General features: G+C 40.3%; 1 protein-coding gene across 1 annotated transcript; it reads right to left on the reverse strand.

Annotated features, from left to right (window-relative positions):
- Positions 1-27,036, reverse strand: NIPAL1 (NIPA like domain containing 1). The gene is made up of 6 exons (XM_044226078.1): positions 26,942-27,036; positions 13,600-13,866; positions 8,735-8,791; positions 6,376-6,466; positions 4,268-4,428; positions 1-3,747 (listed from the first exon to the last, which is right to left on the reverse strand). Exons 1-6 carry the CDS (start codon positions 26,985-26,987, stop codon positions 3,128-3,130), a joined length of 1,242 nt encoding a protein of 413 aa, XP_044082013.1. The 5' UTR covers positions 26,988-27,036; the 3' UTR covers positions 1-3,127.
- Positions 27,037-27,242: the final 206 nt, after the last annotated feature.

A 27,242-nucleotide genomic window follows, 5' to 3' on the forward strand; every position in this document is an offset into this window, starting at 1 on the left:
CATGATTAAACCACATTTTATTGCAAATGTAAAATATACAGAAACATTAAAATTCATAAACTTTCTAAAATGAACAGTACATATAAACATTTGAAAAATAAAAAATTTCATAACTATAGAGTTTATTTAAAATATTTAGAACATTTCATAGATATTTATACAAATTACTTTTCCATAAAGTTTTGTTAGAATGTGAAGATTGCATTTAGTTCAGATTTATGGGCTTTAAGAAAAAATATTTTTTTGGATTCATTTTGGTGTTGAGATAATTATAATTCATTTCCACTTGGATTATTTAAAACAAGCTACTGTGACACAACTCAAGAAAAGACAAAGAATGTATGAAAATTGGAAACTAATGGTTCTTAACCGTCTAGTAAAAAGACTGTAAGAAAATGTCATTTCAAAGAGAACTAAATTCTGTTAAATGCCTCCTACATCAGGCCTGAGGTGGGGTGTTTTCCGTGTATTTCATTTTGTAGTCTTAAAACAAAGGTGTTAATTTCATCTGCTGAATCTAAAGAGTTTTATGAACACTGGATGCAATCTGAACTAAAAACAAAGTTCTTAAGCATTGACCTAAGAATAAAACGATGTCAAAAGTAAGATGAAACTATTATATTCATAGAATTTGGGAAAACCTTCAATCTGGTTGTGTGAAGACAGCCTTGACATCCCTAATGACCCATGATATTCAGCTAATAAATCTTAAGAAACCTAGTGAAATAAAAATATATGTTTTAATATATACATACATGAAACTACCAGGTAAGACTAACATAGTCAGTCTGAACACAGGGATCCAGCATTTCATTCCTTCTTAGACAACATCTTCCTGTTTGGGAAAAATTATTGTTGGTTTTAGATTTACAATGACATTTTGGTTTTTCCATGCATATACCCACCAGGAATTTTTAGTTTTAAAAATATTTAATTTTTTCTCCAACATGTTTCAACTTGTTAAATCTTTCTCAGCCTTTCTCCTGGACATGTATGTCAGCACCAGTTCATTTTCCAATCCAGGATACACACGAGTTCTTGTGTTCCATGAGCCGTTAGCCTGGGTGCAATACACCAAGGGCGAAGTTTTGTAACAGGTGACGTTGACTTTCACTAGAGTGGAGAACCAGCACAACCTCAGGTTGGATGACCTTAATTTCCTCACTAAGAACATGTCCTGGAGAAACCAGTAGAGTTTTTCAATAGGAAAAAAAATCTTTAAAAGAATTTCTACCATTTTTAACGCTTCCTTTTCAGAAAATACTTCTCCTACAAACTTGTGCTCATAGCTTATGTATCTGATATACAGAGAAAGTGAAACAACAACCAACAGAGTAAACATATACTTGACCTGAGGTATCAACACATGTATCTCCCATGGATTATTAATTTTCAAAAATAAGAACCCACTGAGGGTGCACTCAACATTGACCTACGCTGAAGAGACATTGACAGTCCTTTCCAACTTTAACGTCACCTCAGGATATCCCTGGGAACATCAATGAGAGCCCAACTGAACTGGGAAATGCTAAAATCAGTGGAATAAAATTCTCAATAGGAGAATTTACTATTATTGCCCAGGACGGACTTGAGCTAGATTACAAACAAACAAATAAAATAACTTCTAATGTTGGAACAGAAAAACTGAATCAACCTGAAGGTTTTTGTTTTTTGTTTTTGTTTTCTTTGTGTTAATCTTGTAACCTTTTGGTTAGGATTTTTGCTTTGACAGATATAAGTTTAGTCTGGAAGTAGGTAATTTTCTCATGAAATCAGTGAGTGATATTTGTCCATAGACATGAAAGCCCACCAAAAATGTTATTCCTACTGTATACTTGGAGATAGGAAAATTGCATAGAACTGTTAATAACCAAAAGGTATTTTCCTGTACTAGTCCCCAAGTTCTCAATATTTTGTTTTCTGGGAATTTCACTCCCCTTCCTATTCTCCCAAAACACTTCTCAATAAAATGTACAGAAAATATGGTCAGGATGAAATTCAACAGAAAAAGAAAAATCTACCACTTATAGTGGTAGGATATGTATGTTTTTAAAAAGGTTAGTGACTATAATTTCCTTAATAAGGGTGAAAGTGTCAAATTTGAGAGAACAATTAATGATAACTCATTCAAGTTTTTGAAAAGATTTTTCCAATTGTTTCCAAACAGTCTGTGGAAAACTTACCCTTTGCAGATTAGATATTTGAGAAAAACTGAGGTGTACCATATAATCCTAAAGTAATATATCAGTTACTTTTATAAAAGTCTCTTTGATCTTTGGGATAACAGAAAAAGGGACAAAGTGAATATAAGGAACTCCAAAGCTGAAATCACTTGGAATTCTCCAGAAACTCAATGTTGTCTTACATTGTTCAGTTTTGAGTTAAAAGAAGCCTTGACTCTAACCATTTGCACTTGTTTTTATGAAAAAGAAAAAGCACCATGTTTCATTTAGGTATTTCTCTCCCTTCTCCATTCTCCCCTGTTGAATGGGTAATACATTTTTCTAATATGGCAATAAATTACAATTGATAAGTCCTTCGTGGGCTGTGTGTCTTTTGCATTCTAGCCCACCAGGGAGCAAATTTCCAAGGCAGGCCTATTTTTTCTTTTAACATTCCACTCTTTAGCATCTAGATTAGAAAGAAGGAAGTTATAGAAGTTGGGGGTGGGGAGAGCATCAGTAATCTCACTTCTCAGGTTTAATAATTTGAAACTATGACTCATCAGAGAATGATGATTGATACTTTGCTAATCAGCACATAGTTAAGTTTATCTATGAATTACTAAGAATAACAGCCAAAGAAATGAAGAGCCACTTGGCAGAGACAAATATATTGTGACCAGAAGAGATTACTTGGAAACTCATGCAACCCTAACTTCTTTTGTGCTTAGAGAATATTTCAAGTTTGTAGAAATTAAAAACAGTAGAAGTCTTCTGGGGGGAGGATCCAAATCTTGACTTTCAAATTTGGTGACCAAAAAGGAAGGCCTCCTTTTTTTTTTTGGTCTCACATCTAGATTATTAGTTAGAACTTTAAAAATGCCAGCTTTCCTAATAGTTCTTCAAAAAAATCAGACATTTCCTATCCTCCTCAGGTGTCTTATATTAGTTAAAGTTCAAGGTTGCTAGAGACTTTGATCATCAGTCCTGCTAAACAAGGTAATGTCATCGTTGAATCCTGGGGTTGAACATTCTGTGTTCTCTAGTAGGACATACTTGTCTTCACTGCCATTCAGAGAGAGGACTTCTTTCTGAGTAGTGGATGTCAGGTCACTCCAGGTAATGTCAGTGTGCTTAAAAGCGTTTAGAAGGAAGATACCATTGATAATGGTAAAGAACCCACTCAGCGTCCCAATGATATCTCTAGCTTTCATGCCGTACCATTCTTGGAATAAGATGGCGGAGCAAGTTACTACCATGGACGTGAAGAATACATAATAAATGGGAGTCACAAGAGATGTATTAAAGGTGTCCAGGGCCTTGTTGAGATAGTTAATCTGTGTCGTCACCGAGAGCACAAGTACAGCCAGCAAAATGAAGACCAGGGGATGCTTGTAAACTGGCTTCCATTCCAATAGTTCCTTAATGGCGATTCCCAGACCCTTGACAGAAGACACTGAAAACGCTCCAATCAATGAACAGATTGAAATGTAGATCAATATATTTGTCTGTCCCTTCTTGGGAGCCACGATCAAAATCAGCACCAATGAGATCACCGTTATGATCACAGCAAAGGAAATAAATCCTGTTTGGAAGAAAAAAGAATTAGACTTCAGAAAATGCTATCTTTTGCAAAATCATGTTAGCCATGAGTTTAGGAGGATAGGTGTTTCCAAAAGAGAAGTGAGATTAACTTAAAATAACAGAAACGAAACAACGTTTTACTTCATGGCTCTGGACATTTTACAATGGACCTTCACAAACATATCATTTGAATTGCACAGATAACAACACTATGAGGTATGGCAGGTATCGTCTGATAGACTTTTTATTTTCAGAGGGAGAAAGTGGCCAAAGTTGGGGTTAGAGTATATGCCTTTTTCCCCTCCTATTCCCATCTCCTTTCACTGTGTAGAGAGCAAGCCTGGACCAGTACATTGTGTCACCTTTACCAAAGACTTGTAATACAGTCAAATTAAATCTCACTGTATCACCCAACCCACAAGGAAGCTTGAAGGGAGCCTTTTACAGTATTATTACAAATTCATTTGATGAGAAGAGAAAGTGGAACAGAATATGAGTGTTTTTTTGGTTGAATCACAGACCTGGGTCTCTCAATTTCATTTCCATTTCATGCAAAGAAGTGACTTCTTCTTCTTGTGGGGCATGGATAACCATCACAGTTGACCCCAATATACTTAATATGCAGCCTATTTTCCCATGAATGTTCAAGTGCTCATTTAAAAAGTAGGAAGACAAGATTGCGCTGTTGGGAGAAGAAAAAAAAGTCACTCTCATTCAGTTAACACTGGATTCCGTAGCAGCTCACAAGTCCCACTGTGGTACCCACCCCTCTATCCCAGTTGCCAATCAACTGAGCTGAATACACTACAGAACACTGAAACACCTGATTAGTTTTAAGACTCAGAAATGGTCAATCAAATCTGCTTGCTTTTATATCAAAAGGGTTTTCAAAGACATTCTGAACCATGTCATCTTCCCAAGAGAGGTAAGTCTCACCCAATTAATTTTATTTTCCCATCTTCTCCCGCAAAGCCAAACAAAATGGAAGATCTTTTACATCTTACTGGCAAGATTCATTGAGATTATGTGTGCTTATAGAAGCTTCAAGAAAGATCCATGTCTAAAGAAGAATCACCTGCTCAGGGCTGATATGTAGCAAGGACACACAAGTATAACCACATGGGTTGTCAAAATACTGAAGTGTTTTCTTACCAGCTGCTACTGCCCTGATACTTTCACTTACTCAACAGTCCCCACTACTTTGGTTGCCATGGCCTCAGGAAGTTCTGTTGGTACCACCATGGACACCAGACTATGCCATCCTGCTGTTCCTCAAAATACGTCTGCTGGGGCTTCTGCATTCTGGCCTCCTTCTCTTGATGCCCTGGCACTCCCACATGGGAGTACCATTATTATCTGTACCAAGATGCACCTGAGACTGTGGTCCAGCACCTGACACCTTCTTAGAGTCAGTGCGGACAGCAGCCTCCGCCAAAACACTGCTACTACTAAGAGTTACGGTCCCATGCGTAGACAGTGTTCTAGAGTTCTATGTGTACTGACCCATTTACTTCTCTCAACAGTCCTACAAAGAACGTGAAAAGAAGTGGGTTGGCCTAGTTATAGGTTTTCCACCCAACGTGGATACTGAATGGAGATAAAATACAATAAATAATAGAGTTGCTTAGGTATAAAATTTCCTGCATCCACTGAACATGATCATTTGGGATCATAGTAATGACAGCTCAGAAAAATGAGATCTCCTGTTCTACAAACATGAAAATTATTCCCGTTTCCATTACCAAAAGAAACTAAAAGGTCGGGGGTGCCTGGGTGGCTCAGCGGGTTGGGCCTCTGCCTTCGGCTCAGGTCATGATCTCAGGGTCCTGGGATCGAGCCCCACATCGGGCTCTCTGCTCAGCGGGGAGCCTGTTTCCTCCTCTCTCTCTGCCTGCCTCTCTGACTACTTGTGATTTCTGTCTGTCAAATGAATAAATAAAATCTTTAAAAAAAAAAGAAAAAGAAAAAGAAACTAAAAGGTCTCCAAACACAACTCTCTGGCAAACAAGGGAAGACTTTAAGTGAGAGTTGACCTTTAACCCAAACACTATGCTTTTAAAAGTCCTCCACCATGACCAATGACCACCATGGTCATTAAACACTATGACAACACAAAGGACTGAACAGGCTGTGGCAATGTTTTTAGGTGAGAGAGAGAGGGAAAAAAAAAACCTGCAAGTCTTCTTTGAATAAACACAAACATAACACAGGATTACTTTAGGTTAGCGGGAAACCAGGCCCACCCTCATAGGTTTTCTAAATAACACCACAAATTATTCCCACGCTCATGCGCTTTCCTGTGTCTTCCCACATGAGTTGTATGATAATTTAAGATATGTTTAACGATGTATTTCTTGTGGTTTATATTCATCATGGTACTGACATCTCTACAGAAGCCAAGCTCAGGGACACCTGGGTGGCTCAGTTGGTTAAGCGTCTGCCTTTGGCTCGGGTCATGATCCTGGGGTCCTGGGACTGAGTCTCGCATCAGGCTCCCTGTTCAGCAGGGAGCCTGCTTCTCCTTCTTCCTCTGCCTGCTGCTCCCCCTGCTTGTGCTCTCTCTCTCTGACAAATAAATCAATAAAATCTTAAAAAAAAAAAAAAGAAGCCAAGTTCATTTCTCACATACCTTATAAGAACACTCAGAGCACCCAGTGGGGTGACCAAGGTGGCAGGTGCAAAAGCGTAGGCTGCAAAATTCGCCGCTTCGCCGGCTCCCACTGGAAAGCAAGCCACAGGGGTGATGTGAGAGACGGACTTATTCGCCAGAAGAGAAAAAGCAATAATGCATGCAAAGTGGTAGGTAGACTTCCATCCCAGAGATACTGACAGATCTAGCTAAAAGGAACAATTTGATGTTTTCCTATGGAGGGTGGGGAAGGATTGGTCTTAAGGGATGCAGATACCCTGTAATTACCTGGTGATATGAACTCAATCAATGCAAAAACTGGGGTCAGATGATTACACACTTTAAATGACTTCCAGTAGAGATTTTAGTTATGTCACTAACAAAAACATAGTTGGTCACTTTGACAAAAATCTAATGAGAGGTAGTTTTGGCCTAAGCAAAGAATTATTCTAGGTGCTCAAGCATACTTACTGTTAAGCACATTAACAAAGAAACCTGTGGCAAATTAGAATGCTCTGCGGAGGTCTACTGGGCTGGCAGAAGATAGCCAGAAATGCCTACCACAGGCCCAAGGAGCTAGGCATCTCTGAATTGAAGATGGCCCCAAAGCACCTTTACAATATCTTAGAAGCTTGAGGAGGTCCGAAGGGCTTTACAATCACAGGGATGGGCTCCTGCCTTTTCTCTCTTATCTGAGAAACTCCACACTTCTAGTGAGATGACCTCTTGAGTCAGGGAAACTCCAAGGACAGGTTCTCATCTGAGGGCCAAATTATTCTTAAGGGTTACAACTGAACAGCTGTCCACGGAATGTAGTACTTCATGAGGGCAAATTACGTCAAGAAAACACTTACATTGTAGAGAGAGCTTCTGGAACAGATAAAAGAACCAGAAGACTTTTCCTTTTCCCCTCTGGTTGCTACGCTCCCAGCCTTCCCTTCTCTCCCAGCCAAATCTTCAGGAGTACTCAGGTTTAGGGAAATATTGTAACACAGATAGAAACTTCCAGAACAGAGCAACTGGGAGACTGCTCTTCTAAGAAGAGCCATGGCAGTTTTCTTCAAATATGAAGCTTTCTTGAACACTTGATAATATTTGTATTTTTATCTCTATAGACAGCTTTCCAGGAAAACATTAATTTCGTGATTGAAGTGCTGTATGTTTGTCACTAGATAAAAATCTCTAATGTTGTAGACTTCTGCTTTTTTCTCTTCAATACTAGCAACTTTGTACCTGATGAGAATAAAACTGTAAATGTAGCCACATAACCTTCTCCTTATATCTTCATCCTATTGTGCAGGCGGGGGCGGGGGGGAGACACAAAAAGGAGAGAGAGAAAAGGAGAAAAAAATCATCCAAAGTATCTATCTGGAATCTTCTCAGTTCAGTCCCTGTCAATTTTTATTCCGATGAAGTAAGGAATCAGAAAACACCTTAACCACTAAAAAAGGGCTATCTATACACGTTTAAATTTAAATAATTCTTATTTATCATCTTTGGAGATTCTAATATTAGAGAAAGTTCTAATATTAGAGAAGGTTCTTTCCCAATTCTTTGGCAGAAGAGGATCGCACAAGTCTGACGTGTGTCACGTGTTATGGGAAAATCAATGGAAGTCTGCAGGCTTCTTGCTGCAGAGGAAGGTGGTTGGCAGGCAGTGGGAAATGACAGTTTATGAGGTCCCACCTTTGGTAGTTTTGGGTTGGGATTCAAGAATCTTTGGAGGATTTAGGGGAGGAGAGAGAAATCTGCAGAAGTGCCCATGAGAGATAATACTGCCTTCTCTGCACATCACATGAGCATCTATACTGTGCTTTCCATCCAACAGTCTCGGTGTCCTCAGGGCAAGTCTGGGAGAAGGGCAGTGTCCACAAGCTTCATCTTCTCCTCACTTGTTCAGTGCTAAGCAGCCAGAGGGGACTTAAGTCTACCCACATTTTGGTCCTGACCAGTAAAATGAACCCATTCCTCAGAAAACATGCAGCTAGGACAGTCACAGGTTTCAATTAGAAGCAGGGAAATGTGGGAAGAAAGCATTTTCCTCAGTTGCTCTAGGGAATAAAATATAACCTAAGGAGAAGTTTGTGATGAAAATATAATATTTCAAATGTTAACTTCCCCGCCCTGGCATTCCAGGACAGTATTGAGAACATGGAGGTGGAGGGAGAGAAGAGGAATAATTAATTCTAAAAACCTAGGACTTATTTTACATATAAGACAATATAGGATACCCACACGAAAATTTCTAGACTTGAATTCCATTCTTACCAGGAAGATAAAGTAATCAATGTTGAACAATTCCGTGTAATTTATTGATCATCTTACAAGCAAACACTCTTCTGAGCAGTAAAGGACTTACTTGACAGTAATCCGGCCCACCAGAGCCATTCCTTGAGGTAAGAGTGTCCACCTTGCCCTAGGAGCATAATAAAAATTAAAATTAAGTTCTTGGGACGCCTGGGTGGCGCAGTTGGTTGGACGACTGCCTTCGGCTCAGGGCGTGATCCTGGAGTCCCAGGATCGAGTCCCACATCAGGCTCCCAGCTCCATGGGGAGTCTGCTTCGCTCTCTGACCTTCTCCTCGCTCATGCTCTCTCTCACTGTCTCTCTCTGTCTCAAATAAATAAATAAAATCTTTAAAAAAAAAATTAAAATTAAGTTCTTAACTGGAAGAAGAAGGTTTCAAGAGCTGACTACGAGGAGAGGTAATGGGATATGGTTGGAAAAGGCAAGACTCAAAGGTCAAGCCCAGGCAAACAGCCTTGAGCAATGGAATGCAGAAAAGGCCCCTTGGGAGACCCACCTCAAGATACCCACGGGCCCTACCTGACTACTGGGCTACTTAAGACTAAGCACAGTTAACCAAAAAAGGGAGAATTCCATACATTCCCATATCTCCTTATCTTCCCCCTATAAAAACAGCCCCCACCCATTACCTCGCCCCAGACAGCCTCTCCTCTGCGGTTCTGCCCATCACTCCCTTTCTTGAGGTGTATTCAATCAACTTCTGTCTCCTTTGTTCTGCCTCAGGTGAATTTTTCATCTCCCACACCAGTGGCTTCCACCCTATTGTTGCCCCACATTTGGGGGTCCCCACCCATCAAGAGACACACCATTGAGACCCCACCTTAAGGCCAACTCAGGATAGCTAGTCTTCAGCTTATTTACTTGGTCATTTTTTTAAAAAAGATTTTATTTATTTATTTGGCAGACAGAGATCACAAGTAGGCAGAGAGGCAGGCAGAGAGAGAGAGAGAGAGAGAGAGAGAGAAGCAGGGTCCCCGCTGAGCAGAGAACCCGATGCGGGGCTTGATCCCAGGACCCCAGGATCATGACCTGAGCTGAAGGCAGAGGCTTTAGCCCACTGGGCCACCCAGGCGCCCCAACTTGGTCATTTTTTAAAGATCCTGGACAGCTTTCGATTACATCACTTTTGATTTCTGTAGTTTTTTCATTTGCAAGAAAATTTTGTTTAATCATTAGGTTTACTGTATGGATGTCCACCAGAGGTGTGGACACAGAATATTCTAAATCCTAAATTCTTTGTTTCAGCTACAGTTAAAATTGAAGACAGAAAACCATAAGCTGTAAATTCTCTCAGTACCTAATGAGGACCTTAAAGGGAAGAAGGTGGTTGACAGAAGAGCTTTTGACATTTTGGATAGTCAGTCAGAGGGTAACAAACACTAGTCAGCTAGACTCTCCTTACTCTCTACCTTGGCATCATAAAATTGAGTTTCTAGTCTACTGGAAAGGGTAAAAAGCTTTCCTAAGGTATTCTAACAGTATTCTTTTCTTTACTGTAATCTGTGACCTAAAGTCACAGTTACGTTTGCTATAGAAAATGGGATTTTCTCACCAATTTTAGTATACTCAATCCTATGTATTTGACCTCTCTGATTTTGTTATAATTAAATGAAACAGGGTGTATTAGCTGTGAAGATTATCTTGCCAAGTAATTGATTTAGGATTTTCTTCTTACAATGCACATGATTAAATTGGAATATTATAAAATAATTTCATAATGTCTTTTAAAACTTAATATACCATAAATACTTCCTCATGTCCTTAATTAGTGGTTGAGTATTATTTCAAAATCTGGCATATCATTATTTACTTAACCGGAGTGCAGCTATACATATACACATACTGAGTTTCTACTTTTATTCTCATTATATAAAACCCTTAAATAAATATCCTGGTATGTAACTATAGGTGGCATCCTTGTTCACTTAAGATACATTTCCAGAAGTGGAATTATTAGGTTTTAAGCCATTGACATTTTTAAGCTTTACGGAATTGCTCTTAGGAAAGTTTGTACCCTTTGATAATGCCTCCAGCAATGTTTGGGAGGGCTATTTATTTTCCTAAGTCCCTTACCAATGCAGGGCCTTTTAAAGAAAATACAAAACCTTGTTAAGATGGTAGGCAACAAGGGCACCTGTGTGGCTCGGCTGGTTAAGCATCCAAGCATCTGACTCTCGATTTCTGCTATGGTCATGATCTCGGAGTCATGATCAGCTCTGTGCTGGACGTGACACTTATTTCAGATTCTCTCTCTCTCTCCCACTCTGTTCCTGCCCTTCCCTCCACCACCCACCAAAAAAAAAAAAAGAGAGAGAGAGAGAGAAAGAGAAAGAAAGAATGAGAGAAAGATAAGATACATAGTAGACAACAACCCAGGCACTCCTTGCTATATGATGGTATCTCTTTTGGTCCTAGTGATATAACATTTACTTATATATTATATGTTTATTGGACACTTGCATTTCTTATTTTGTGAGTTTCTTGTTTACGTATCTGCCTATTTTATCTTAAGCTACTAATCTTTTTCTTATCAACTATGGTCATTCTTTATATATTGTGGATCTTAATATCCTTTGTCTGTCATCTATTTTGGAAATACTCCTTCCACCCCTGGCCCTCTATGTCATTTGGTTTTTAGTTTTAGTTAAGGTGTTGCAGTGTAGGATTCCTTCTTTTCTTTTCTTTTTCTTTCTTTCTTCCTTTCTTTGTTTCTTTCTTTTTCTTTCTTTCATTTTTCTATCTTTCTTTCTATTTCTTTTTTAAAAATCAATCCAGATAGTCTCTTCCTTTATACAGAATAGATTCTTCCCTTTATCTACATTCTTAGAAAGACCTTGTAGGTTTCTTGAGAAAATCATTTCATTTTAAATTCCTGAATGGTATGAGGTAGAACTCTTACATTTTTTCCTAATTTTTGCCAATTGTCTTAACACTTTTGATTGAATAATCAATCCTTTCCCCAGAGGATTGAAATGCCACTTTTATTTATTTTATTTTATTACTTTTTTAAAGATTTTATTTTTTTGACAGAGAAAGAGAGAGAGAGAGCACAAACAGGGGGAGAGGCAGAGGGAGAAGCAGGCTTCCCGATGAGCAGGGCGCCCCAATGAGTGGCTCCATCTCAGGACTCCGAGATCATGACCTGAGCAGAAAGCTTAACCAGCTGAGCCCCCGGGTGCCCCTGTGCCCATACTTCTTAAGCTACATTTTAAGAAATCATCTCTTAATTGGGGCACCTGGGTGGCTCGGTGGGTTAAAGCTTCTGCCTTTGGCTCAGGTCATGATCTCAGGGTCCTGGGATCGAGCCCTACATGGGGTTCTCTGCTCAGCGGAGAACCTGCTTCCCCTCCTGTCTCTCTGCCTGCCTCTCTGCCTACTTGTGATCTCTATCTGTCAAATAAATAAATAAAAAATCTTGAAAAAAAAAAAAGAAATCATCTCTTAATTAATCTTGGATGTTTTCTGCCTCAATGCACACAAAGCTTTTTAAAAATGAACACTGTAAGGACTTGTTTGCATGGATGCTTAGATGTTCCAATATCTAATATGGCCATAGTAGTCTTGATAACCAAAGTCATTTCTCCCCCCATCTTTATGAACCTGCGCTGAAACAACAATATCCAACAGATGTCAAGTTGCAGTGTGTGAATGAACATTCTGTTTTATTTCACACCTGAATGCTATGCATCTATTTTGGATTGTATATTGTGTTTGTGTATTTATGCTTTGACTCATAGTAACTTCTCATATTATAGAATTGATTTTCCTTGAACACAAATTGTAAATAAAAAGAAATGTCTGAAAGAGAAAAACAAAACAAAACAAAACACAGAAGGGTAGACATGTTACATATTCTGCTGGCCAAAAAAAACCCAAAAAGAACAAAAGAAGGAAAAGGGACATAAAGAAACTTTGGGAGGTAATATATATGTTTATTGTCTTGGTTATGGTGGTGGTATCACAGGTATATTCCTATGTCCAAACTCATCAAATTGTATATACTAAATATGTGAAGTGTTTGTATCTCCACTACATATCAATAAAATGGCAAAAAAGAGAAAAAATGAATGGAGATTTATGGTTAAGGAAGGGTAGTTAAGCTGTTACTCAGCATGTAAAGCATCACTATAAATAGCAACTTAATTCTATGGCTATGCATTTATTGATTTAACAAATATTTATTGGGTCCCAAACACTATCCTAGGGAAGGTTCCTACTCTTGTGGTTCTGCTACCAATAAATGAGTAAATAAGCAATAAACCTACAATGACAGATTGTTTCAGGTACCAGGAAGGACACCCTTCGTGCCATGATAGACAGTAATGGAGGTGGGGGTGGGGGACACCTCCCCAGAGAGGAAGACCAGCCAAGGTGATGATCCTTAAGCTGAATTCTGAAGGATGAGTCAGCCAGAAGGAAGGCCAGGGAGAAGAACGTTCCAGGTGAAGGGAAAAGGCGTTGAAGGGACAAAGAACTTGGTCTGTTCCAGGAAGCAGACAGAAGTAGGTGACAGGAAGAGTGGCAGAAGATACAGGTAGAGAGGTAGCAAGGACCATTTTACGCAGGAGGTCAGAGACTGGGGAAGGGTATTGGGTTTTATTCTGAGTGCAAAGAAAAGCCACTGACATGTCTTAAGCAGGGAAGCTACATCTACATCTGAACTTGAACACTGAAATTGCACACAAAAGCTTTGATAGGAGGACTCAACCTCTGGGAACAAGACCTTCAGTTTCACCCTCAAGGGGACACAACCTGGTTCAACCCCGGAAACTGTAGGGGGAGATCTGCTAAGAACAGAGACAGGGGCTAAGACAGAGACAGTAAAATATCACTACTGTAGCGCTACGGTCTTAGAACAGGAATTATTTCCGCAGCTGCTGCAGAAACTTGAACGGGCTAGTTGCCTCCGATTCTCACCAGCTCTGGTAACGCCCTTCTTGGCCAGCTGCAAGAGGCCCTTCTTTTTCAGGATGAAGCTGGAGCCGATAAAAATACTGGAACTGACCGCCAGCACCAGGCCCACGTACAGACTGTATTTGTTTTCAACTTTTGCAGAACTGCTGAAGGGGCTTATGCTGGCATTCAGGTCCCTGTAGAGGCCAGGAAAAGCCAGAGGCTGCGACACGTTTGTGATCTCACACCAGGCCTGGGAGGAGTTTGGGCACAGCAGAGACAGCACATAGCCTGAAAGAAAGGACAGAAGGAAATGTCAACAAACACCAAAGGGAGATACATGAATAATTACTGCTTTTCTCCAAGGAAGAGAAACCCAAGTGGACAGTTCCTGAGAGTGGTTTTTTTTTTTTTTTTTTTAAACTGGGTGGAAGAACTTTCCCAGTGGGAGGGCCACACACCTGTTCATTTACAAATGAGAGCTGTCACCTAAAGTCTGATTTCCTCTTATAAACTGGAGACTCCAGCAATACTTGCTGGCCCTTTGTTGCAGCAAACAGCACCTGGGAGAGTAACAAGACAAGAGAGTAGCTGTTGGCACGCGGTAGGCGCTCGCCATTCAACATGGCCCCCTAGACCACCTCCACCCTCCACCTGACTAGCATGACTCCTGGAAAGCAGTGTTGGTGATGCCTGAGTGTGGGGACAGGCACAGCAATTCATCTGTCCGCATCTTATAGGCAATTTTGCTAACCCGCTTGGTGGGGTGATGGGGCATTTCCGAAAATTGTTTAAAAGTGGGTTTAGTTTTGTGTACCACTTTCCCTGCAAAGAATGATTTTTCAGGTCTACTCATCTACCTTCTCCTAAATAAAATCTAGTAAAAAAAAAAAAAAATGAATTAAACACCAGTATGCTTTTCTTAGAAAAGGACTCAAACAAACATATACATCTACTGAACCAGACCCATTATTTTAAAGGTCTTAGAATTTTCAAGCTAAACACTACAACACAAAATGAACCCACTGTAGACAATATAAGGAACTTTTATATCTGTGCTCCACTTGAAAAGCTAACTGCCGGCAAGGTGATACCGTGACAAGATTTTCTGACCCTTTTCTCAACTTTTCTTTTCCTTTTATTTTTAAAAAATTTTACTTTATTGAAATTCATTTAAGTAACATAGAAATGTATTATTAGTTTCAGAGGTAGAGTTCAGTGATTCATCAGCTGCATATAACACCCAGTGCTCATTCCATCACGCGCCCTCCTTAATGTCCATCCCCCAGTTACCCCCTCCCCCCACCCACCTCCCCTCCAGTAACCCTCAGTTTGTTCCCTAGAGTTAAGAGTCTCTTTATGGTTTGTCTCCCTCTCTGATTTTGTCTGACTTTATTTTTCCCTCCCTTCCCCTATGATCCTTTGTTTTGTTTCTTAACTGCCACGTATGAGTCAAATCATATAATTGTCTTTCTCTGTTTGACTTACTTCACTTAGCATAAATACCTCTAGCTCTAACCATATTGTTGCAAATGGTGAGATTTCCATTTTTTTTGGATGGCTCAGTAAAATTCCATTGTGAATTTCTTTATCCATTTCTTCATCCATTCATCTGTTGATGGACATTTGGGGTCTTCTGATAGTTTAGCTATTGTGGACATTGCTGCTATAAACATTTGGGTTTATATTTATATCCTTTGGATAAATACCCAAGTAAGCTAAGTATGTGTGCAATTGCTGGTCATAGGGCAGCTCTACTTTCAACTTTTTGAGGAACCTCCATACTGTTTTCTGGAGTGGCTGCACCAGCTTGCATTCCCACCAACAGTGTAAGAGGGACCCCTTTCTCCACATCCTCACCAACATCTGTTGTTTCCTGACTTGTTAATTTTAGCTATTCTGATGGGTGTGCGGTGGTATCACATTGTGGTTTTGATTTGTATTTCCCTGTTGCCAAATGATGTGGGGCATTTTTTCATGCGCCTGTTGGCCATTTGTATGTCTCCTTTGGAGAAATTTCTGTTCATGTCTTCTGCCCATTTCTTGATTGGATTATTTGTTTTTTGGGTATTGCATTTGATAAAGTCTTTATAGACCTTGGGTACTCTGTATATCATCTGATAAGGCATTTGCAAATACCTTTTCCCATTCTTATAGGTTATCATTTGGTTTTATCAACTGTTTCCTTTGCTGTGCAAAAGCTTTTTATCTTGATAAAGTCTCAATAGTTCGTTTCCTTTTATTTTATTTATTGTATTTTTTTAAAAGATTTATTTATTTATTTTACAGGGAGAAAGAGAGAACAGGAGGGGCAGAGGAAGAGGGAGAAAGAATCTCAAGCAGACTCTGTGCTAAGTAAGGGTGGAGACCAATGCAGGGCTCAGTCTCACCACCCTGACATCATGACCTGAGCAAAAACCAACTGTTGCCTGCTCAACTGACTGTGCCACCCAGGTGCCCCATTATTTCATTTTAATTCAAGTACAGTTAACATACAATGTTACATTAGTTTCATTTTTTTCTTTTTTTTAAATTTCATTTTTTTCTTTAAAGAAGTGTATTTTCCCCTTCTGATTTATTCTAAACAAAAAAGGGCAAAGAAAAATGAATCAACTACAATTTTAGAATTCAATGAAAAAATTAGTTTTACATCTCAAAAATCTTAAGAAGTCCTATGAACAACAAAGGACAGTTTGACCAAATGATGTCTTCAGAACAAAACTCTGGTAACTGGATCTATGCTTCCATGCATAACATTATGTGGTTATCTGAATTTCCCACTTACAAAGTTAAGAAACAAGCAAACAACAACAACAACAAACACAAAAAAACCCCAAAATAAAACCCAAAAACAAAACAGAAAAACAAAGTTAAGAAACAATGATAAAGTTCAGGTCCCTGAAAAGGTAAAATAATTGCATTGAAACTTTTCGTGATTATTATTTCACCTATTTCCATAAGTTGAAAATGAATCAACTTTGTTTTAAAGAAACAGAATAAATTCTAAGTCAAAACTTCTAAATATTCCAAGGAGAATTATGCGACTTCAGGAATATTTTATAACATTGAGGAATTTTCAGGCAGGTTGTTTTAAGAATTGCTCATTTTCTTTTTTAAAGATTTCCCTTTTTAAAAAATTTTTAAAAATCATTTTAAAAGAGTATATTTATTTGACAGAGAGATCACAAGTAGGCAGAGAGGCAGGCAGAGAGAGGGAAGCAGGCTCCCCACCAAGCAGAGAACCCAATGCAGGGCTCGATCCCACTGAGCTACCCAAGCGCCCAGAATTGCTCATTTTCAAACAAGCCAACCCTTAGCAATCTTGTTTCAGTCACTGTTCATCTCATTTAAAACTCCAAGAATGGAAAGTGATTTTCACAGTAAGAATTTCCATTACACTAATTCCTGAGAAAATATCTGACTGGACTTTCCAGTGAATTCCAAGGCTGCATTAGTGTTACTTACTATGTAATTAACATAACCACTCCAAAACTTCATCTCTGAAAACAGAGTAGGCAGGTCTCATTCCAGTGAAACAATATTCCTTCTAAGCTGTTGGCATAGCAAAATGTTTCCAGCATTTCAGGGGATGTGGGAGCAGAGGGTTATAAGCAAAAGCAAATAATCTTTGTTGCATTTTGTAAGTTCTCATTGTGAGCAGTAGCTTTTAATGCTGTAAATTTTATGGCAGGAAAAATAATAAAACTCCTGTCTAGCTTCTGACCTTAGACCTTAAATTGTTTTATGTTGGGTGCCTGTTGAGGAGAGGGCCTACAGCAGATGTGACTGAAAGAGGGAGTCAGGGAGTGAAGGGTGGGTTGCGGGGGGGCAGGGGGCAGAGGACGTGGAGGGGGTTGAGGATGGTGGAGTAGAGGCGAAGTAGAAGGTGTGGGTAGGGAGTCTGGAGTATTTCAGAGGAATCTAGAGCTATCTCAGTTGGCTTCTTGAGATTCTAGTAAGCAAAGTAATTATCCAGGGAGTTTAAACTTTGCTCAACATAGAGAAAATTAATTACATTCATTATGTTTTATTTTAATAGACACTATAATAGCCCTCCAAACTGACGGTCCTAATTTATACTCCCGCCAGCAGGGAGCATGTATTATTTCTTTGGTATTATTATGTTTTCTAAACATTGTGTAATTAATATTTAGAAAATATGTATCAGTTATAAAGAAATATTCAATACACACCAATGTGTCAACCACCTAATTTAAGGAATAAACATTGCCTTTCCGAAGAGACAACTATCCTGACTTACTGTGTAAGATCACTTTTTTGGGGAAAAAAAAAAAAAGATTTCCCTTATATGACTGTTTATTTAAATAACAAATTATTTAGTTTTGCTTCTGCATCTTATAAAATGTAAATCATACAGTACGCATTCTTTGGGGACTTGCTTGTTTTTGAGATTTGTTAGTGTTGACACCTGCCTGTGGCTGTAGGACTTGGTTTTGCCCACTGTCCTACAGAATTCCACTGCATGTTTACCTCACAATTAATTTTTCTGTTTTACAGTTGGTGGACATTTGAGTCACGTACGATGTTTTTATTCTCGCAAATAGTACTGCTAAAGTTCTTAATTATGTTGAAATATATCTAATTCATGATAATTTGACAATTTTGACCCCATAAAAATAGCAGTTCTGTATGGTTGAACTTAATATGTATCTTTCATGCACAAGTGTGAAAGTCACTTACACACACACAAACTAAAGATTTCAAAGTCAAATTGACTATGGATTGTGTGCCTTTCCTCACCTTGTGCTCTGTTTCTATCTCTAGTCATGGACAAGTTCAATATTTACTCTTGGTTTCAGTTTCCTCATCTCTAAAATAAGGGAATTTTACTCAGTGATTCTGAAGATGCCTTTTGTAATTCTGTGATTTGATCATACATGATCTTTGTTCCCAGAGTAATTTACTTATAATCCCAGTGGCTCACAAATGTTGCTGCTACACCAGCTTTAAGCTCCTGGGCACTTGTAATCGAAAGACGTTTCAAAGAAACTGATGCCAAGATATTAAGTGACTGGCCAAAGCCATGTAATTGTCAGAATTACAGCCAAGGAGCAACCCAATTCCCAGGTCAGTATTCTTTTTATTTCAGAAAAGTAAAAACATAAAGTACAAGTAAATGCAGTTAAAAGTTGTTATTAATGTTTATACAAAGCTGAAATGCTTTGAATAATTTTTCAAGTACAATTTGCCTATAGATAGAGAATAATACTTTAAATTATTCAGTTAATTATATACAATAGAAAAGCTCTTTCCTAAGGAGTCAATGATAACATAAAACTGAATTTTAGGGCGCCTGGGTGGCTCAGTGGGTTAAGCCGCTGCCTTCGGCTCAGGTCATGATCTCAGGGTCCTGGGATCGAGTCCCGCATCGGGCTCTCTGCTCAGCAAAAAGCCTGCTTCCCTCTCTCTCTCTGCCTGCCTCTCTGTCTACTTGTGATCTCTCTGTCAAATAAATGGATAAAATCTTTTAAAAAAAACAATTTTAGGGGCACCTGGGTGGCTCAGTGGGTTGGGGCCTCTGCCTTCTGCTCGGGTCATGATCCCAGGGTTCTGGGGTCGAGCCCTGCATCGGGCTCCCTGCTCAGCAGGAGACCTGCTTTCCCCTCTCTCTCTCTGCCTGCCTCTCTGCCTACTTGTGATCTCTGTATGTCAAATAAATAAATAAATGAATCTTAAAAAAAAAAACAACCAAACTGAATTTTAAATCACTACCAGGTATTTCCAGTTTGAGGAAATCATTATCTCACCATCTATGTTACATGTTAGTTTGGCTTATTATTCAGCAAATAGTTAGTCCCTTACCCCTCCTGATGTGGGCAGAATATTTTTCTTCTGATGTCAAGCTGCAGGTGAGCTGGTGGCCAGTGGGAGGGCAGCAGGGGGAATATGAGGACAGGCTTCAAATGCACCTACGCGCTTTGGTTTACTCTCTCCCACCTCTGTATTGGTCAGGAATAGAGTGTCCCTAAGCAGCCTGAGCCCCAGAATGGAAACACACACAGGGAGCAGAGCCAAGCTCTTCCCACATGAAGGAGAAAAACCTAGGTGGCCACGGACCCTGAGGCAGAGACACCCAGGTGAACCCAGGCTAGATCAATCAACCATCAGCTGACCTTCAGAGGCAGAGGCAAGAATACATTATTGTTTTCAGCCACTGAGTTTTAGGCTGTGTGTTACATAGCAATAGCTGACTGATACACCTGCCTATTTCTGTTATCATAGAAAAAAATATGAATAAATTTCTTTATGTCCCCTGCAATGTACTCTCTAAATATCAGCCAGTGTCAATTAGATTCTGTCACTCCCCTGCTTAACTTTCCTCTCCTCTCCCCATGAGCGTTCACTGCAATGGCAATAAAACCTCAACTCCTAATCCTGAACTCCTTAAGTTTTACATGTTCTGAAGCTTGCTCACCTCTGACATCATATTGCGTCTCTCTCTCTCTCTCACTCATTCCTTGAAATAAAACTAGTGAGTTGTTTCACTCACTGACTCCACAAAAGTATCTACTGTCTGGCTGGCATTTTCTAGAAGCTGGGGATACAATGGTAAATAAAGTGGAATTCCTGCCCTCGTGTCAATTCTAGTGAGGGGCAAAAATAAATAAACAAGTAAATTAATAACTACATAATATGTTGAGTGCCTTGGAAAACAGGGAAGTATCAAAAAGGAATTTTTTTTCTTTAATTAAGTGGACAAACCTCTCTGCTATGTGTAAATGCAAAAGCCCTGTGGCAGGAATATGCTTGAGGCTGGCTAGTGTGGTTGAAGGGACCCGGCCTGAGATGAGATTGAGGGGCTAAGATCAGGGGAAATGAGTCTTTAGATTAGTAGGTCCAATCTTGTCATTTCTCCCTCTAAAATTCTACAGTGGCTTCCTTTCTCATTTAGGAAAAATCTAAAATCTCCACCACAGTCTACAAGAGCCTCCAGAATCCTGCCTCCAGTTATCTTTCTAACCATATTCTCTACAACTGTTTTGTTTTTGGTTTTCTTTCTTTTTCTTTCCTTTTTTCTTTCTTTCTTTTCTTCCTTTCTTCCTTTCTCTCTCTCTCTTTCTTTCTTTTACTCTTTCATCCTCTCTCATAGTCTAAATTCCTGGTCACCTCAAAGCTTTGTAACTTGCTAATTAGCCTTGGTAGTTGCAAGCAGAGCTAACTCCTCTTCATTGAGTCTCACTTTAAAATGTTACTTTCTGGGGCGCCTGGGTGGCTCAGTGGGTTAAGCCACTGCCTTTGGCTCAGGTCATGATCTCAGGGTCCTGGGATCAAGCCCCACATCAGAATCTCTGCTCAGTGGGGAGCCTGCTTCCCTTCTTCTCTCTCTGCCTGCTCTCTGCCTACTTGTGATCTCTGTCAAATAAATATATAAAATCTTTAAAAAAGAAAAACAAAGGAACTTCCCAGTCTCTTTCCATCATATCACCATATCATCATTATTTAATGTTGCTGATGAAACCAACCTCTTCTCACAGCTTCGTTATGACTATATAACAACACTGTACATCCATATATCTATTTCTTCTGAACAAACTAGTTGTTGAAAACCTATCATGCAAGGCACTGCATTAGGTATTCATTTATTCAAGACTTTGCAAATTCTTACTGGGCATTTCCTGAGTACCAGGCCCTGTTCTAAGTATGGGTAAGACAGTGACCAACAGGGGGCTCCTGGGTGGCTCAGTGGCTTAAAGCCTCTGCCTTCGGCTCAGGTCATGATCCCAGGGTCCTCGGATCGAGCCCCACATTGGGCTCTCTGCTCAGCAGGGAACCTGCTTCCTCCTCTCTGCCTGCCTCTCCACCTACTTGGGATCTCCGTCAAATAAATAAATAAATTCTTAAAAAAAAAAAAAAAAGACAGTGACCAAAAGGACAGGTGAACAGGTCTTTGTTCTTATGGAGCTAACAATTTAAGTGAGAAAACTATCAAACAGGAACAAGGGAGCAGAATAGGGATGAGAAATAATTTAGAGAAAATTTGGCACAGAATAAGGATGAGTAATGATTGTGAGTAAGTATGGAAATCAAATCATAGTAATAGATTTACATATAAACTCCATTAAGGCTGGGTAAGAAGATCATTATTTCAATTAATCAAAGTAAAATTGAGAAGACATTACCAATTAAAAAAAAATTAAGGGGTGCCTGTGTGGCTCAGTCAGTGAAGCAACCAACTCTTGATTTTGACTCAGGCCAGGATCTCAGGGTCCTGGTATCAAGCCCTACGTCAGATTTCACACTCACAGGGAATATGTTTGAGGATTCTCTCTCTCCCACTCCCTTTGCCCCTCCCCCTACTTTCTCTCTCTCTCTCTTTGTGCACCTTCTCTCTTTCTCTCTCTCACTCTCAAACTAATAAATAAATCTTAAAAAAAATTAAGCAAGATCTAACCACTATCAGCATGTTTAGAAGCCAAGGACTCTAGGACTACTGACCACTAGATTTCCTACATAAACTGCTGCTCTTTTCACACTTTACAATGTGTACATCACTAAAGTTACCAAACTGTTAAAGATAAAATAGGTAAGAACTTATCAGACTCCCAATCAATACCCCCAAAACAAATAATCCAATTAAAAAACAGGAAGAAGACAGGAACAGACCTTTCTTCAAAGAAGACATACAGATCATGAAGCCACACATGAAAAGATGTTCATTATCACTTACCATCAAGGAAACATAAATAAAAACTACAAGGAGATGATGCACTTGTCAGAATGGCTAAAATTAATAACAGTTGCTGGCAAGGAGGTGGAAAAAAGGGAACCCTCTTGCATTGCTAGTGGGAATGCAAACTGGTGCAGCCATTGTGGAATACGCTATGGAGGTTCCTCAAAATATTAAAAATAGAACTACCTTATAAACTAGAATATAAAAATCCCCCTACGTTTATAGCAGCATTATTTACAATAGCCTAATTATGGAAGCAACCCAAGTACCCATCAACTGATGAGTGGATAAGGAAGATGTGGCATATATATATACAATGGGCTATTATTCAGCAGTAAGAGAGAATGAAATCTGGCCATTTGCAATGACATGGATGGTTCTAGAAGAGTATAATGCTAAGCAAAGTCAGTCAGTTACAGAAAGACAAATACGATAAGATTTTACTCATATGTAGAATTTAGGAAACAAAACAAACAAGCAAGAGAGGATAAAAGAGGAAGAGTGATAAATCAAGAAACAGATTCTTGGGGTGCCTGGGTGGCTCAATAGGTTAAGCATGCCTTCAGCTCAGGTCATGATCTCAGGGTCCTGGGATGGAGACTCTTGTGTGGGGCTTCTCGCTCGGAAGGGGGTCTGTTTCTCCCTCTCCTCCCCACCCCTGCTCATGCTCTCTCACTCTCTCAAATAAATTTTAAAAATCTTAAAAAAAAAAAAAAGAAGAAGAAACAGACTCTTAACTATAGAGAACAAATCATGTTCTCTAACCATCAGTTAGAGATGGTTACCAGAGGGGGGCGTGGCATGGCTGATAGAGGATGGGGATTAAGGAGCACTGGGTGATATATGGAAGTGTTGAATCACTATATTGTATACCTGAAACTGGTATTACATTGTATGTTAACTAACTGGAATTAAAATAAAAACTTAAAAAATAAAAGCAATTATGTATTAAATATTAGACTAAACTATTTTTTACATATTGTTTTCTTTTTTTAAAAGATTATTTATTTATTTATATAACAGACAGAGACACAAAGAGAGGGAACACAAGCAGGGGGAGTGGGAGGGAGAGAAGCAGGCTTCCTCCTACGAGGGAGCCCAAAGCCGGGCTTGATCCCAGGACCCTGGGACCTTGACCTGAGCCAAAGGCAGACGCTTAACTGACTAAGCCACCCAGGCACTCCAGCATATTATTTTCTGAATAACCTTTAGTGGAGAATTTTAACTAGCTTTGAGTACTTTTGAATTTCAGCATTTAGGACATCTATAGAAAGATGGAAAATCAACCTGCAAAAATCTGGAGGACATTTTTCTTTAGTGCAGTAAGAAAAGCAGCTATACATTACACAAAAAATGAAGTTTTTCCTGATAATGAAAGTTGTGTTCACTTGGTGGAATTCTGAGAAATGTTTCAGACATAGGTGTTCTTAAAAGTAAAAATCTCAGAATCATTAAAATGAGTAGTACTGCATCCAAGAAAGCCAGAAAATGGGTATGGGCACCTACAGAAAAACAAAGGCCCAAATAATTTTGTGCCTAGTTTGATCACTAATTAGGAAACATTATTCGATGTTCAATTATACAATTCTTTGGGCCTTGGTTTCTAATCTGCAAAAAGGAAAAAATGACTACCCAATAAAACACAGAATTTAATGATGTATAAAGATAAACTGATACATTTTTATGAGAACCCATTTTGACAATTTAAAATTATATACACGAATACAGGACATACCCTAATCAGTACAAGAGAGATACAGTCAGTTCTCAAAGAACGCCTTTCCTTAATTTCTTCCTTTCAACATCATGCCAGGATGAATCAGTCCCAAAACCCATCTATGTCATTTTCCGCTCTGCTAGCTGGCTGCTCCCTGGAAAAGTGGTTCACATGGTCAAAGAAAGCTTTGAAAACCACTGGATCCCTCTCCATCTCCAGCTTATTCTCTTTGCTGCCAAATCAGGTCAGAATTCTCAAGCAGATTCACTGGGATATATGGTTTGTCCTCTTTACAGCCTAGTTTTTCTGTCCTTTGTTCCCCTCACAGCCCCACATAGTCCTGGGGACAGAGTCTTCGTGCAGTTGGGTATATCTCTTGCACTGTATTTTCATGGTGTCATATTTGCAAATTAAGAAGCCTCTATTGGCTCTTGGACTCAAACAGATCTGTGGAATATGTGACATAGTATCAAACACCTAAATGAAAAACACCCTCCATGTGTGTTAATTTTTTTTTTTTTTTTAGAAAATTTTGAGTTTGGGCTGCCTGGATGGCTCAGTCAATTAAGCGTCTGCCTTTGGCTCAGGTCATGATCACAGGGACCTGGGATAGAGCCCTGCAGCAGCCTTCCGGCTCAGTGGGGAGTCTGCTCTACCCTCTCCCTTAGCCCCTTCCCCTGCTCACGCTTGCACTCTCTCTCTCTCAAATAAATAAATAAAATCTTAGAAAAAAGAAACAAGAAAATTTAGAATTGGAAGTCTTTTTGAAGCATCTATGGTTTTAAGGTAAAAAACGAAGTATGAGGTTAACTTTTCCTTTATGGAAGTCCAACTGGAATGCTCTATCCTTAGATCTCATGATGAACTTCTTGTCATCTGGATCTCCGCTCAAACAGAACTTTCTCTAAGGGACCTTCCCTCAGTACCCAATCTAAACATCCTCAACTTTCTCAATACATTATCTATAACACTTACCACTCTTGTAATGTCCTCTTTTATTCATTTGTTTGTTGCATATTATCTGCCTTCTACACAGTAAGCTACATGGGAGGCTTACTAGAGTCTGGGACCAGACTGTCCTGCAAATTCATCTATAGCATCACCCATGTCAGTGCCTGACACATGGACTCTTGTTATTTGGATGAATGTATGAATGAAAATTGAGCTGTTACTCTATGTCAAGCTCTGAGCTGTGTGCTTCATATGTAATCAGACAACTGTAAACTGTACAAATTATTCCTGGTTTAGGATGAAGACTCAAGGACGTTCAGGTATAGTTGAGAAGACAGATGACAAAGCCTAATCTCTTCCCACTATTGATAAGGATTCGGATTTCTCTCAAGTCTTCCCCACACAATTAATTATAATTAATCACAGGAATTAAGCACTGAGCTTGAATACATCTTGTTGGAACTAAATGCATGAGTAAAGCAGGAAAAACATCAAAGTTCAAACAAGCAAGTGTAATTCACAAACCCTCCTTACTTACAGATCCCTTGGGTAAATAAGGGTGGATATACTATTAACAGTCTGACTTATTGGCTTAGGAATTATTTAGACAAAGATCATGCAATCTATCTAGGAAATAATTTCAGAGCCAGCTACTCTAGTAACAACTTCCAAAATTTCATCTTTGCAGTAATTTGTGAGTTTTTCAGGCATTTTCTCTTTGTGTTCCTTCTCTCTCTTGCTAGCATAGTTTCGACCAGTTCACTGACACTCCCTCCAACTCCCCCAGGCCTCCTTTTCTAAAATGTAAACTCTCTGCATCAAAGAATAATATGGACCACATCTTCCTTATCCATTCGTCCATTGAAGGGCATCTTGGTTCTTTCCACAATTTGGCAACTGTGGCCATTGCTGTAAACATTGGGGTACAGATGGCCCTTCTTTTCACTACATTTGTATCTTTGGGGTAAATACCCAGTAGTGCAATTGCAGGGTCATAGAAAAGAAATAATAATAATAATAATAATAGAATAATTTGGAGGAGACAAGAGGAGAGGAAACCTCAAGTTGTTAGCGAATTTGGAAAAGCATTCTTGCCACGCCCCTCACTCGTCCCTCTTCCTGTCCTTACCAGGTAAATTAGAAATCAGCCTTCGCCTTCACACGTTGAAAACTGTCATTTCAGTTGAGACACACCCTTCCCGTCAGGGGCACGCTCCCAGTATTCCCGTCCTACTTCGATCCTGGCTCACACGGGCCTTCTGCACTGTGTGTGGCTTTAGAAAGCCAGGCAGCGATCAAACACCTGGCAAAGGGCAAGCGGCCTGGCCCAGCGATTCTTCACGATTCGCTTAGGGGCCGAAACCACAGCCTGGCGGACAGTGACAAACCTACCAGTGACTGCGCCCAGTTCCCCGCCTCCTCTTCTGTTGGGCTCTCGCCTGAAGTAGCCAAGAAGTGACTGCACGGCGAGTCAGACGCGAGGCCAGCAGGGTTGGGAAAGTTTTCATCTCCAAGACAGAGGAGAGACGTGGGCGGCCCGGGAGGGTCCAGCGCCCTCCCCGCGAGGCCCAGCGCGCCTGAGTTCGCTCAGTGTCTGACCCTCGAGGAGCCCACGCAGGGCGCAACACGGACTCCCGCCCCGTCCCGAGGCACGCCCCTCTGCCCACCGGGTGACTTGGACCGCGGACTCCGGGAGCGAGTCTGAGTCAGAGGAAGCGCCTTTCTCAGACGAGACGCAGGAGTCTTCCCCCCGGCACCCCGATTTTCCCCGTCGCGACGCCCAGCACGCTGCAATTTACATGGGACTGCCTCCTGCACCAGAGGGGGAGCCGGGTCTGTCTATCTCGTCCAGCTCCGGCTTCCCCAGAGCCTGGCATACTGCGCGCACCAGTACATATCTACTGACTGGCCGAGAGCCTGAATGAGTAAACCAAGTACCCGGGACCGCCCACCCGGTCTCATCACCACCCCGGGGCCAGGTCCCTCGGCTGGGGACAGACACTCACCTTTTTGGCAGGGCTCTTCAGGCGGCAGCCTCACCTGTCCCCCCATGGCCCCCCAGTCGGGGCTTCTCCCAGCAGGCTCTCCCTCCTCCTCCTCCACCCAGGCTACTCCTCCTCCCCCAGGACCCGCGATGGGGCGGAGCTGTAGGGTCCGGGACTGGCGCGCGTTCACTCCGCCCCCCCCGGGGCAGCCTTAGCCAATGGGAGGGGTGGACCTCCTCACGAGCCACGCCCCCGAGGTCGGAGGCTGGGACCCAGTGCTTGGGGTGTGGACCTCGGCGGCAGAGCCTGGTCCCTCGTGGGA

The sequence above is a fragment of the Neovison vison genome, chromosome 11 (assembly GCF_020171115.1).
Source record: "Neovison vison isolate M4711 chromosome 11, ASM_NN_V1, whole genome shotgun sequence".
NCBI classification, from domain to species: domain Eukaryota; kingdom Metazoa; phylum Chordata; class Mammalia; order Carnivora; family Mustelidae; genus Neogale; species Neogale vison.